The 13,674-nt window shown below is 44.3% G+C and overlaps 1 protein-coding gene across 3 annotated transcripts in view; it reads left to right on the plus strand.

Moving 5' to 3' along the window:
• Positions 1-13,674, plus strand: part of CLPTM1 (CLPTM1 regulator of GABA type A receptor forward trafficking) — a 42,782-nt gene that overhangs the window by 24,212 nt on the left and 4,896 nt on the right. For all 3 annotated transcript variants that reach the window (XM_064737891.1, XM_064737892.1, XM_064737893.1), the window contains 4 exons: positions 882-1,072; positions 8,167-8,262; positions 9,601-9,736; positions 11,944-12,111. In XM_064737891.1, the coding sequence (XP_064593961.1) occupies positions 882-1,072; positions 8,167-8,262; positions 9,601-9,736; positions 11,944-12,111 (591 nt within the window). The remainder of the gene's footprint in view (positions 1-881; positions 1,073-8,166; positions 8,263-9,600; positions 9,737-11,943; positions 12,112-13,674) is intronic.

The following is a 13,674-nucleotide window of genomic DNA, read 5'->3' on the forward strand; positions in this document are numbered from 1 at the left end:
TTTCCGACCATTTTTGACCATTTTTGACCATTCCCACTGGGATTTTTCCCTCCAAATCCCTCAATTCCCACCCAGAATTCCCAAAATTCCCATTTTTCCCCAGATATCCAGTTCTGGAACAGCCGGCAGTCCCTGCAGGGGCTCTCTGGGATTCCCAAATCCCCTTTTCTATAGGAATTTTCCCCTCAAAATCCCCATTTTTTCGCTGTTTTTCTCCATTCCCACTGGGATTTTTCCCTCCAAATCCCTCAATTCCAGCCCAGAATTCCCAGAAATTCCCAAAATTCCCATTTTTCCCCAGATATCCAGTTCTGGAACAGCCGGCAGTCCCTGCAGGGGCTCTCTGGGATTCCCAAATCCCCTTTTCTATAGGAATTTTCCCCTCAAAATCCCCATTTTTTCGCTGTTTTTCTCCATTCCCACTGGGATTTTTCCCTCCAAATGTCTCAATTCCCACCCAGAATTCCCATAAATTCCCTGAATTCCAGCCCAGAATTCCCAAAATTCCCATTTTTCCCCAGATATCCAGTTCTGGAACAGCCGGCAGTCCCTGCAGGGGCTCTCGGTGTCCCTCCGTTCCCAATGGGATTTTTTCCATTTTTTCCCATTTTTTCGCTGTTTTTCTCCATTCCCACTGGGATTTTTCCCCCAAATCCCTGAATTCCAGCCCAAAATTCCCATTTTTTCCCAGATATCCAGTTCTGGAACAGCCGGCAGTCCCTGCAGGGGCTCTCCGTGCGCTCGGTGTCCCTCCGTTCCCAATGGGATTTTTGCCCCCAAATCCCCATTTTTGACCATTTTTCTCCATTCCCACTGGGATTTTTCCCCAAATTCCCCAATTCCAGCCCAGAATTCCCAGAATTTCCCATTTTTTTCCCCAGACATCCAGTTCTGGAACAGCCGGCAGTCCCTGGAGGGCCTCTCCGTCCGCTCCGTGTTTTTCGGGGTGTTCCAGTCGCTCGTGGTGCTGCTCTACATCCTGGACAACGAGACCAACGTGGTGGTGCAGCTCAGCGTGCTGGTGGGGCTGCTCATCGACCTCTGGAAGATCACCAAGGTCATGGACGTCAGGGTCAGTCTGGGCAGAAAAACGGGAAAATCGGGAAAAATGAAAAAACGGGGAAAAAACGGTGAAAAAATGGGGAAAAACGGTGAAAAAATGGGGAAAAACGGTGAAAAAATGGTGAAAAAATGGCAAAAAATGGGGATTAAATGGGGGAAAATACAGAGAAAATACAGGGGAAATGGGGAAAATAAAGGCAAAAAGCATGGAAAAAATAGGGGAAAAACGGGGAAAAACGGGGAAAAACGGTGAAAAAATGGTGAAAAATGGGGAAAACCTAGGGGAAAACCAGGAAAAAATACAGGGAAAAATGGGAAAATAAAGGCAAAAAGCATGAAAAGAAAGGGGGGGGAATGAGAGAAAAACTGAGAAAAAATGGGGAAAAATCAGGAAAGAAGTAGGGGAAAAATGGGGGAAAATGGCAAAATAAAAGGGGAAAAAAATGGGGATAAAATGGGTAAAAAGGAGCTCCCGTGCTGGTGGGGCTGCTCATCGACCTCTGGAAGATCACCAAGGTCATGGACGTCAGGGTCAGTCTGGGGGGAAAAACGGGAAAAATGGGAAAAATGAAAAAATGGGGAAAAACGGTGAAAAAATGGGGAAAAACGGTCCAAAAATGGCGAAAAAATGGCAAAAAATGGGGATTAAATGGGGGAAAATGCAGAGAAAATACAGGGGAAGAAGGGGAAAATAAAAGGCAAAACACATGAAAAAAATGGGGGGAAAAACAGTGAAAAAATTGTGAAAAATGGGGAAAACATAGGGGAAAACCAGGAGAAAATACAGGGAAAAATGGGAAAATAAAGGCAAAAAGCAGGGGAAAAATGGGGGAAAATGGGGGAAAAACTGAGAAAAAATGGGGAAAAACCAGGAAAGAAGTAGGGGAAAAAAGGCAAAAAAATGGTGAAAAATGGGGATAAAATGGGGAAAAAGGAGCTCCCGTGCTGGTGGGGCTGCTCATCGACCTCTGGAAGATCACCAAGGTCATGGACGTCAGGGTCAGTCTGGGGAGAAAAACGGGAAAAATGGAAAAATGGGGAAAAACGGTGAAAAAATGGGAAAAACGGTGAAAAAATGGGGAAAAACGGTGAAAAAATGGGGAAAATAGGGTGAAAAATGGGGATAAAATGGGTAAAAAGGAGCTCAGCGTGGAAGATCGACCTCTGGGAGATCACCAAGGTCATGGACGTCAGGGTCAGTCTGGGGCAAAACCCACAAAAATCGGGAAAAATGAAAAAATGGGGAAAAACGGTGAAAAAATGGTGAAAAACGGTGAAAAAATGGTGAAAAAATGGCAAAAAATGGGGATAAAATGGGGGAAAATACAGAGAAAAAACAGGGGAAAAAGGGGAAAATAAAGGCAAAAAGCATGGAAAAAATGGGGGAAAAACAGGGGAAAAAACGGGGAAAAAATTGTGAAAAATGGGGAAAACATAGGGGAAAACCAGGAGAAAATACAGGGAAAAATGGGAAAATAAAGGCAAAAAGCAGGGAAAAAATGGTGGGGAAAATGGGGGAAAAACCAGGAAAGAAATAGGGGAAAAAAGGCAAAAAAATAGGGTGAAAAATGGGGATAAAATGGGGAAAAAGGAGCTCCCGTGCTGGTGGGGCTGCTCATCGACCTCTGGAAGATCACCAAGGTCATGGACGTCAGGGTCAGTCTGGGGGGAAAAACGGGAAAAATGGGAAAAATGGGGAAAAACGGTGAAAAAATGGTGAAAAACGGTGAAAAAATGGGGAAAAACGGTGAAAAAATGGTGAAAAAATGGCAAAAAATGGGGATAAAATGGGGGAAAATACAGGGAAAAAAGGGGAAAATAAAAGGCAAAACACGTGAAAAAAACGAGGGGAAAAACGGTGAAAAAATGGTGAAAAACAGTGAAAAAACGGCAAAAATAGGGTGAAAAATGGGGATAAAATGGGTAAAAAGGAGCTCACGTGCTGGTGGGGCTGCTCATCGACCTCTGGGAGATCACCAAGGTCATGGACGTCAGGGTCAGTCTGGGGGGAAAAACGGGAAAAATGGGAAAAATGAAAAAACGGGGAAAAACGGTGAAAAAATGGGGAAAAATGGTGAAAAAATGGGAAAAAAATGGTGAAAAACAGTGAAAAAACGGCAAAAATAGGGTGAAAAATGGGGATAAAATGGGGAAAAAGGAGCTCAGCATGGAAGATCGATCTCTGGAAGATCACCAAGGTCATGGACATCAGGGTCAGTCTGGGGGGAAAACCAGGAAAAATGGAAAATGGGGAAAAACGGTGAAAAAATGGGGAAAAAACGGCGAAAAAACAGCAAAAATAGGGTGAAAAATGGGGATAAAATGGGGAAAACCCAGCTCAGCGTGGAAGATCGATCTCTGGGAGATCACCAAGGTCATGGACGTCAGGGTCAGTCTGGGGGGAAAAACGGGAAAAATGGGAAAAATGAAAAAATGGGGAAAAACGGTGAAAAAATGGGGAAAAACGGTCCAAAAATGGCGAAAAAATGGCAAAAAATGGGGATAAAATGGGGGGAAATACAGGGAAAAGAGGAGAAAATAAAGGCAAAAAGCATGGAAAAAATGGGGGAAAAACAGGGGAAAAATGGGGAAAAACAGTGAAAAAATGGCAAAAAATGGGGGGAAAAATGGGGGAAAAACCACGAGAAAATACAGGGAAAAATGGGGAAATAAAGGCAAAAAGCAGGGAAAAAATGGGGGAAAAATGGGGGGAAAAACCAGGAAAGAAATAGGGGAAAAAAGGCAAAAAAATGGTGAAAAATGGGGATAAAATGGGTAAAAAGGAGCTCCCGTGCTGGTGGGGCTGCTCATCGACCTCTGGAAGATCACCAAGGTCATGGACGTCAGGGTCAGTCTGGGGGGAAAAACGGGAAAAATGGGAAAAATGGGAAAAACGGTGAAAAAATGGGGAAAAACGGTCAAAAAATGGTGAAAAAATGGCAAAAAATGGGATAAAATGGGGGAAAGTACAGGGAAAATACAGGGGAAATGGGGAAAATAAAGGCAAAAAGCCTGGAAAAAAAGGGGGAAAAAGTGGGGAAAAACTGTGAAAAAATGGCAAAAAATGGGGAAAACATAGGGGAAAACCAGGAGAAAATACAGGGAAAAATGGGAAAATAAAGGCAAAAAGCAGGGGAAAAATGGTGGGAAAAATGGGGGAGAAACTGAGAAAAAATGGGGAAAAACCAGGAAAGAAGTAGGGGAAAAAATGGGGAAAAATGGCAAAAAAAAAGGGAAAAAAATGGGGAAAAAATGGGGGAAAATACAGGGAAAAAAGAGGAAAATAAATGGCAAAACATATGAAAAAAATGGGGGGAAAAACAGGGAAAAAACGGGGAAAAACGGTGAAAAAATTGTGAAAAATGGGGAAAACATAGGGGAAAACCAGGAAAAAATGCAGGGAAAAATGGGAACATAAAGGCAAAAAGCAGGGGGAAAAAAGGGGGGGAATGAGAGAAAAACTGAGAAAAATGGGGAAAGATCAGGAAAGAAGTAGGGGAAAAAAGGGGAAAAATGGCAAAATAAAAGGGGAAAAAATGGAGATAAAATGGGGAAAAAGGAGCTCCCGTGCTGGTGGGGCTGCTCATCGACCTCTGGAAGATCACCAAGGTCATGGACGTCAGGGTCAGTCTGGGGAGAAAAACGGGAAAAATGGGAAAAATGAAAAAATGGGGAAAAACGGTGAAAAAATGGGGAAAAACGGTGAAAAAATGGGGAAAAACGGTCAAAAAATGGCGAAAAAATAGCAAAAAATGGGGATAATATGGGAGAAAATACAGGGAAAAAGGGGAAAATAAAAGGCAAAACACGTGAAAAAAATGGGGGGAAAAACAGTGAAAAAATGGTGAAAAACAGTGAAAAAATGGGGAAAACCTAGGGGAAAACCAGGAAAAAATACAGGGAAAAATGGGAAAATAAAGGCAAAAGGCAGGGGAAAAAATGGGGGAAAAGGGGGGAAAAAACTGAGAAAAAATGGGGAAAAACCAGGAAAGAAGTAGGGGAAAAAATGGGGGAAAATGGAAAATAAAAGGGAAATAAATAGGGTGAAAAATGGGGATAAAATGGGTAAAAAGGAGCTCACGTGCTGGTGGGGCTGCTCATCGACCTCTGGAAGATCACCAAGGTCATGGACGTCAGGGTAAGTCTGGGCAGAAAAACGGGAAAAATGGGAAAATGGGGAAAAACGGTGCAAAACGGTGAAAAAATGGGGAAAAACGGTCGAAAATAAATGGCGAATAAAATGCAAAAAATGGGGATAAAATTGGGGAAAGTACAGGGAAAATACAGGGAAAATGGGAAAATAAATGGCAAAACACATAAAAAAATGGGGGAAAACAGGGAAAAATGGAAAACAGGAAAAAATAGTGAAAAATGGGGAAAACATAGGGGAAAACCAGGAGAAAATACAGGGAAAAATGGGAAAATAAAGGCAAAAAGCATGGAAAAATGGGGGAAAAATGGGGGAAAACCAGGAAAAAATGGGGAAAAAAGGCAAAAAATGGTGAAAAATGGGATAAAATGGGGAAAAAGGAGCTCCCGTGCTGGTGGGGCTGCTCATCGACCTCTGGAAGATCACCAAGGTCATGGACGTCAGGGTCAGTCTGGGCGGAAAAACGGGAAAAGAAAATGAAAAAACGGGGAAAAACGGTGAAAAAATGGGGAAAAAAAAACGGTGAAAACAAAGGTGAAAAAAAGTCAAAAAATGGTGAAAAAATGGCAAAAAAAAAATTGGGGATAAATAGGGAGAAAATACAGGAAAAAAAGGGGAAAATAAAATGGAAAAATATGAAAAAACAAAATGGGGGAAAAACGGTGAAAAAATGGGGAAAAAAAAACCGGGAAAAAACAGCAAAAATAGGGTGAAAAATGGGGATAAAATGGGGTAAAAAGGAGCTCCCGTGCTGGTGGGGCTGCTCATCGACCTCTGGAAGATCACCAAGGTCATGGACGTCAGGGTCAGTCTGGGGGGAAAACCAGGAAAAATGGGAAAAATGGAAAAATGGGGAAAAACGGTGAAAAAATGGGAAAAACGGCGAAAAAATGGTGAAAAAAATGGCAAAAATGGGGATAAAAGAATGGGGGAAATACAGGGAAAGAGGATCAAAATAAAGGCAATAATGCTGGAAATAATGGGGAATATACCGGGGTAAATATGGGGAAAAACTTTGAAAAATTGTGAAAAATTTTGGGGAAAATTAGGGGAAACCAGGAGAAATACAGGGAAAAATGGGAATATAAAGGCAAAAAGCAGGGGAAAAATGGGGAAATATGGGGGAAATACCAGGGAAAAAAAAGGGGAAAAAGTGAGGAAAAACTTGTGAATTCGTAATGGGGAAAATGGGGAAACCCGAAAATAACACAGGAGAAAAATGGGATTTAATAAGGCAAATTTTGATGGTAAAATTGGAGAAAAATGGGGGTAAAAACAGGAAAGAATAGGGAAAAAAGGAAAAATTGGTTGAAAAATGGGATAAAATGGAGAAACAAGCTTCCTAGTGGGTGGTGGTTGTCATTTCGACCTCTGGAAGGATCCCAAGGTCATGGACTTCAGGGTCATCTGGGGAGAAAAAACGGAAAAATGGGAAAATGGGGAAAAAATGGGATAAACGGTGAAATAAATGGGAATTTACCGGTGAAATAATATGGGGTAACAAACGGTCAAAAAATGGTGAAAAAATAAACAAAATATTTGGGGTAAACTGGGGGAATTAAGGGTAAATACAGGGAATGGGGACAATTTAATGGCAAACATGGAATTAATTTGGGATAATTTGGGATTAATTTGGGATTTTTCCCTGGGGTTAATTTGGGATTTATTTGGGATTTTCCGAGGAATTAATTTGGGATTAATTTGGGATTTATCTGGTATTTTTCCCTGGGGTTAATTTGGGATTTTCCAAGGAATTAATTTGGGATAATTTGGGGTTAATTTGGGATTTTCCAAGGATTAATTTGGGATTTATTTGGGATTTTTCCCTGGGGTTAATTTGGGGTTTCCCAAGGGTTAATTTGGGATAATTTGGGATTTTTCCGCGGGGTTAATTTGGGGTTTCCCAAGGAATTAATTTGGGATCATTTGGGATTTATTTGGGATTTTTCCGTGGGGTTAATTTGGAGTTAATTTGGGATTTCCCAAGGGATTAATTTGGGATAATTTGGGATTTATTTGGGATTTCCCAAGGGATTAATTTGGGGTTAATTTGGGATTTCCCAAGGATTAATTTGCGATAATTTGGGATTTATTTGAGATTTTCCAAGGAATTAATTAGGGATAATTTGGGATTTATTTGGGATTTTTCCGCGGGGTTAATTTGGGGTTTCCCAAGGATTAATTTGGGATTTATTTGGGATTTTTCCCTGGGGTTAATTTGGGGTTTCCCAAGGATTAATTTGGGATAATTTGGGATTTATTGGGATTTTTCCGAGGAATTAATTAGGGATAATTTGGGATTAATTTGGGATTTTTCCGCGGGGTTAATTTGGGGTTTCCCAAGGGTTAATTTGGGATAATTTGGGATTTATTTGGGATTTTCCGAGGAATTAATTAGGGATAATTTGGGATTTATTTGGGATTTTTCTGTGGGGTTAATTTGGGGTTAATTTGGGATTTCCCAAGTGTTAATTTTGGATCATTTGGGATTTATTTGGAATTTTCCGAGGAATTAATTTGGGATTAATTTGGGATTTTTCCGTGGGGTTAATTTGGGATTTATTTGGAATTTTTCTGTGGGGTTAATTTGGGGTTAATTTGGGATTTCCCAAGGATTAATTTGCAATAATTTGGGATTTATTTGAGATTTTCCGAGGAATTAATTAGGGATAATTTGGGATTAATTTGGGATTTTTCCGTGGGGTTAATTTGGGATTTATTTGGGATTTTCTGAGGAATTAATTTGGGATAATTTGGGATTTATTTGGGATTTTTCCGCGGGGTTAATTTGGGGTTTCCCAAGGATTAATTAGGGATAATTTGGGATTTATTTGGGATTTCCCAAGGGTTATTTTTGGCTCATTTGGGATTTATTTGGGATTTTTCCGCGGGGTTAATTTGGGGTTAATTTGGGGTTTCCTAAGGATTAATTTGGATTTTTGGGTTTTTGGCAGCTGGACCGGGAGCAGCGAGTGGCCGGGCTCCTGCCCCGACCGCGCTTCACCGACAAATCCACCTACGTGGAGAGCTCCACCAAGGTGTACGACGACGTGAGTGGGGATTCCGGATCCGGGAATCCGGGAATTCCTGGGGATTTGGGATGGGCCCAAAATTCCAGTGGGAGCCCCCAAAAATCACCTGGGACGGATTTCCATGAACGGCCCCAAATCGGTGCCACAGTGACCCCAAACTCCCCCAAACCAACCCCAAACAAACCCCAAATCCCCCATTCTGAGGTGTTTTTGGGGTGCATTCCCCGTTTGCAGATGGCGTTCCGGTACCACAGTGACCCCAAATCCCCCCAAACAAACCCAGAATTGCCCCAAATCCCCCCCAAAGCTCCAAATCCCCCGTTCTGAGGTGTTTTTCCCCATTTCCAGATGGCGTTCTGGTACCACAATGACCCCAAACTCCCCCAAATCCCTCCCAAACCAGCCCCAAATCCCCCCCAAATCCCCCAAAACACCCCAAACCAAATCCAAACAAACCCAAACCAGTCCTAAACCCCCAAAATCCTCAAATCCCCCATTCTGAGGTTTCTCCCCATTCCAGATGGCGTTCCGGTACCACAGTGACCCCAATTCCCCCCAAACAAACCCAGAATTACCCCAAACTCCCCAGAGCCCCAAATCCCCCGTTCTGAGTTGTTTTTGGGGTGTTTCTCCCCGTTTGCAGATGGCGTTCCGGTACCACAGTGACCCCAAATCCCCTCAAACAAACCCAAACCAGCCCAAATCCCCCCCAAATCCCCCCAAACCCCCCGTTCTGAGGTTTTTTTCCCCATTTCCAGATGGCGTTCCGGTACCACAGTGACCCCAAACCCCCCGTTCTGAGTTGTTTTTGGGGTGTTTTCCCCATTTCAGATGGCGTTCTGGTACCACAGTGACCCCAAATCCCCCCAAACCCCCCAAAACTCCCCCAAACCAACTCCAAACAAACCCAGAATTACCCCAAACTCCCCAGAGCCCCAAATCCCCCCATTCTGAGTTGTTTTTGGGGTGCATTCCCCGTTTGCAGATGGCGTTCCGGTACCACAGTGATCCCAAACCCCAAATTCCCCTTTCTGAGGGGTTTCTCCCCATTTCCAGATGGCGTTCCAGTACCACAATGACCCCAAACTCCCCCAAACCAACCCCAAACTCCCCCAAAAAGCCCCAAATCCCCCATTCCGAGGTGTTTCTCCATTTCCAGATGGCGTTCCGGTACCACAGTGACCCCAAATCCCCCCAAATCCCCCGTTCTGAGTTGTTTTTGGGGTGTTTTCCCCATTTCAGATGGCGTTCCGGTACCACAGTGACCCCAAACAAACCCAGAATTACCCCAAATCCCCCCCAAACCCCCCAAATCCCCCCAAATCCCCCGTTCTGAGGTTTTTTTCCCCATTCCAGATGGCGTTCCGGTACCTGTCGTGGATCCTGTTCCCGCTGCTGGGCTGCTACGCCGTGTACAGCCTGCTGTACCTGGAGCACAAGGGCTGGTACTCGTGGGTGCTCAGCATGCTCTACGGCTTCCTGCTCACCTTCGGTGCGTGCCCTGAGACGGGCCCGGGACGCTCCCCAAACATCCCTGAAATATTCCTGAAATATCCCTGAAATATCCCTAAAATATCCCTGAATATTCCTGAAATATCCCTGAAATATCCCTGAAATAGCCCTGAAATATTCCTGAAATATCCCCGAAATATCCCTGAAATATTCCTGAAATATCCCTGAAATATCCCTGAAACAGCCCCGAAATATCCCTGAAACGGCCCCGAGACGCTCCCCAAATGTCCCTGAAATATTCCTGAAATATTCCTGAAATATCCCTGAAATATCCCTGAAATATCCCTGAAATATCCCTGAAACGGCCCCGAGATGCTCCGCAAATATCTCTGAAATATCCCTGAAATGTTCCTCAAATATCCCTGAAATAGCCACAAAATATCCCTGAAACAGCCCCGAGACGCTCCCCAAATATCCCTGAAATATTCCTGAAATATCCCTGAAACAGCCCCAAAACGCTCCCCAAATATCCCTGAAATAGCCCCGAAATATCCCTGAAATATCCCCAAAATATCCCTGAGACGGCCCCGAGACGCTCCCCAAATATCCCTGAAACATCCCTGAAATATCCCTGAAATATCCCTGAAATATCCCCAAAATATCCCCAAAATATCCCTGAGACAGCCCCAAAACGTTCCTCAAATATCCCTGAAACTGCCCCAAAATATCCCTGAAATAGCCTCAGAGTATCCCTGAAATAGCCCCGAAATATCCCTGAAATAGCCCCAGAGTATCCCTGAAATAGCCCCGAAATATCCCTGAAATATCCCCGAAATGTTCCTCAGATATCCCTGAAATATCCCTGAAACAACCCCGAAATGTTCTCAAATATCCCTGAAATAGCCCCAAAATATCCCTGAAATATCCCCGAAATATCCCCAAAATATCCCCAAAATATCCCTGAAATAGCCCCAAAATATCCCCGAAATATCCCTGAAATATCCCCAAAATATCCCTGAAATAGCCCCAAAATATCCCTGAAATAGCCCCAAAATAGCCCCGAAATATCCCTGAAATAGCCCTGAAATATCCCCAAAATATCCCTGAGACAGCCCCAAAATAGCCCCAAAATATCCCTGAAACGGCCCCGGGACGCTCCCCAAACATCCCTGAAATATTCCTGAAATATCCCTGAAATATCCCTGAAATATCCCTGAAACGGCCCCAAAATATCCCGAAAGGGCCCCCGAAATATCCCTGAAACGGCCCCAAAATATCCCTGAAACGGCCCCGAAATATCCCTGAAACGGCCCCGAGACGCTCCCCAAATATCCCTGAAATATCCCTGAAATATCCCTGAAATATCCCCAAAATATCCCTGAAACAGCCCCGAAACGTTCCTCAAATATCCCTGAAACAGCCCCAAAATGTCCCTGAAACGGCCCCGAGACGTTCCTCAAATATCCCTGAAACATTCCTGAAATAGCCCCGAAATATCCCTGAAACAGCCCCGAAATATCCCTGAAACAGCCCCGAAATATCCCCAAAATATCCCTGAAACAGCCCCAAAATGTTCCTCAATTATCCCTGAATCAGCCCCAAAATATCCCCGAAATATCCCCGAAATATCCCCGAAATATCCCTGAAATAGCCCCGAAACGTTCCTCAAACATCCCTGAAACAGCCCCAAAATGTTCCTCAAATATCTCTGAAATAGCCCCAAAATATCCCCAAAATATTCCTGAAATAGCCTCAAAATATTGTCAAAATAGCCCCGAAATATCCCCAAAAAATTCCTGACATGGCCTCAAAATATCCCCAAAAATTCCTGAAATAGCCTCAAAATATCCCTGAAAAATTCCTGAAATAGCCCCAAAATATCCTTGAAATATCCCCCTGGAAATATCCCTGACAACTCCCTAAACTGCCCCGAAATATCCCCAAAATATCCCTGAAATAGCCCCGAAATAACCCTGAGACAACCCCAAAACGTTCCTCAAATATCCCTGAAACAGCCCCAAATATCCCCAAAATATCCCTGAAATATCCCCAAAATATCCCCAAAATATCCCCGAAATATCCCCAAAATATCCCCGAAATATCCCTGAAATATCCCTGAAATATCCCAAAATATCCCTGAAATATCCCTGAAATATCCCCAAAATATCCCTGAAACAGCCCCAAAATATCCCCAAAACACCCCTGAGCCATTCCCGAACCGTTCCTAAATCCCCGAGTTTTGGGCAGGGTTCATCACGATGACGCCGCAGCTGTTCATCAATTACAAGCTGCAGTCGGTGGCGCACCTGCCCTGGCGCATGCTCACCTACAAGGCCCTCAACACCTTCATCGACGACCTGTTCGCCTTCGTCATCAAGATGCCCATGATGTACAGGATAGGCTGCCTGCGGGACGGTGAGCCGGGATTTGGGGGGAATTTGGGAATTTTGGGGGGTTTTGGGGGTTCTAGAATGAAATTTGGGGGATTTGAGAGGGAGATTTGGGGTTTCCGGGTGGAATTTTGGGGATTTGAGAGGGAATTTTGGGGTTCCAGAAGAGATGCCCATGATGTACAGGATGGGCTGCCTGCGGGACGGTGAGCAGGATTTTGGGGGAATTTTTGGGAATTTTGGGGGGTTTTTGGGGAATTTGGGAAATTTTGGGGGTTCTAGAAGGGAATTTGTGGGATTTGAGAGGGAGATTTGGGGTTCCAAAGGAGATGCCCGTGATGTACAGGATGGGCTGCCTGCAGGATGGTGAGCGGGCATTTGGGGGGAATTTGGGAAATTTTGGGGGGATTTGGGGGTTCTAGAATGAAATTTGGGGGATTTGAGAGGGAGTTAGGGGCGAAATTTGGGGGAATTTTGGGGTTCTAGAAGGGAATTTTGAGGGATTGCAGGGAGAATTTGGGGTATTCCAGATGCCCATGATGTACAGGATGGGCTGCCTGAGGGACGGTGAGCGGGCATTTGGGGAAAATTTTGGGGGATTTTGGGGGGATTTGGGGGAAGTTTGGGGGTTCTAGAAGGGAATTCTGGGGATTTGAGAGGGAATTTTGGGGTTCCAGAAAGGGAATTTTGAGGTTCTAGGAGGGAGTTTTGGGGATTCCAGATGCCCATGATGTACAGGATGGGCTGCCTGAGGGATGGTGAGTGGGGATTTGGGGAAAAATTGGGAATTTTGGGGGTTCTAGAAGGAAATTTGGGGGATTTGAGAGGGAGATTTGGGGTTTTTTTGGGAATTTTGGGGAATATGTGGGGATTTTGGGGGTTCTAGAAGGAAATTTGGGGATTTGAGAGGGAGATTTGGGGTTTTTTTGGGAATTTTGGGAGTTGCAGAAAGGAATTTTGGGGTTCCAGGGGAGATGCCCATGATGTACAGGATGGGCTGCCTGAGGGACGGTGAGCGGGTTTGGGGTGAATTTGGGGGGTTTTGGGAAAATTTGGGGGTTCTAGAATGAAATTTGGGGGGTTTGAGAGGGAATTTTGGTTTTTTGGGGGGAATTTTGGGGGAATGTGTGGGGATTTTGGGGGTTCCAGAAAGGAAATTTGGGGTTCCAAAGGAGATGCCCTTGATGTACAGGATAGGCTGCCTGCGGGATGGTGAGCGGGTTTAGGGAAAATCTGGGAATTTTGGGGGGTTTGGGGGGAATTTGGGAAATTTTGGGGGTTCTAGAATGAAATTTGTGGGATTTGAGAGGGAATTTTGGGGTTCCAAAGGAGATGCCCATGATGTACAGGATAGGCTGCCTGCGGGACGGTGAGCGGGATTTTGGGGATTTTGGGAAAATCTGAGGGATTTTGGGGGGATTTGGGGGAAGTTTGGGAGTTCTAGAAGGGAATTTTTGGGGATTTGAGAGGGAATTTTGGGGTTCTAGGAGGGAGTTTTGGGGTATTCCAGATGCCCGTGATGTACAGGATAGGCTGCCTGCGGGACGGTGAGCGGGGTTTGGGGGGAATTTGGGAATTTTGGGGGAAT

Source organism: Zonotrichia leucophrys, unplaced genomic scaffold (assembly GCF_028769735.1).
Source record: "Zonotrichia leucophrys gambelii isolate GWCS_2022_RI unplaced genomic scaffold, RI_Zleu_2.0 Scaffold_127_131265, whole genome shotgun sequence".
In the NCBI taxonomy this organism is placed as follows: Eukaryota; Metazoa; Chordata; class Aves; order Passeriformes; family Passerellidae; genus Zonotrichia; species Zonotrichia leucophrys.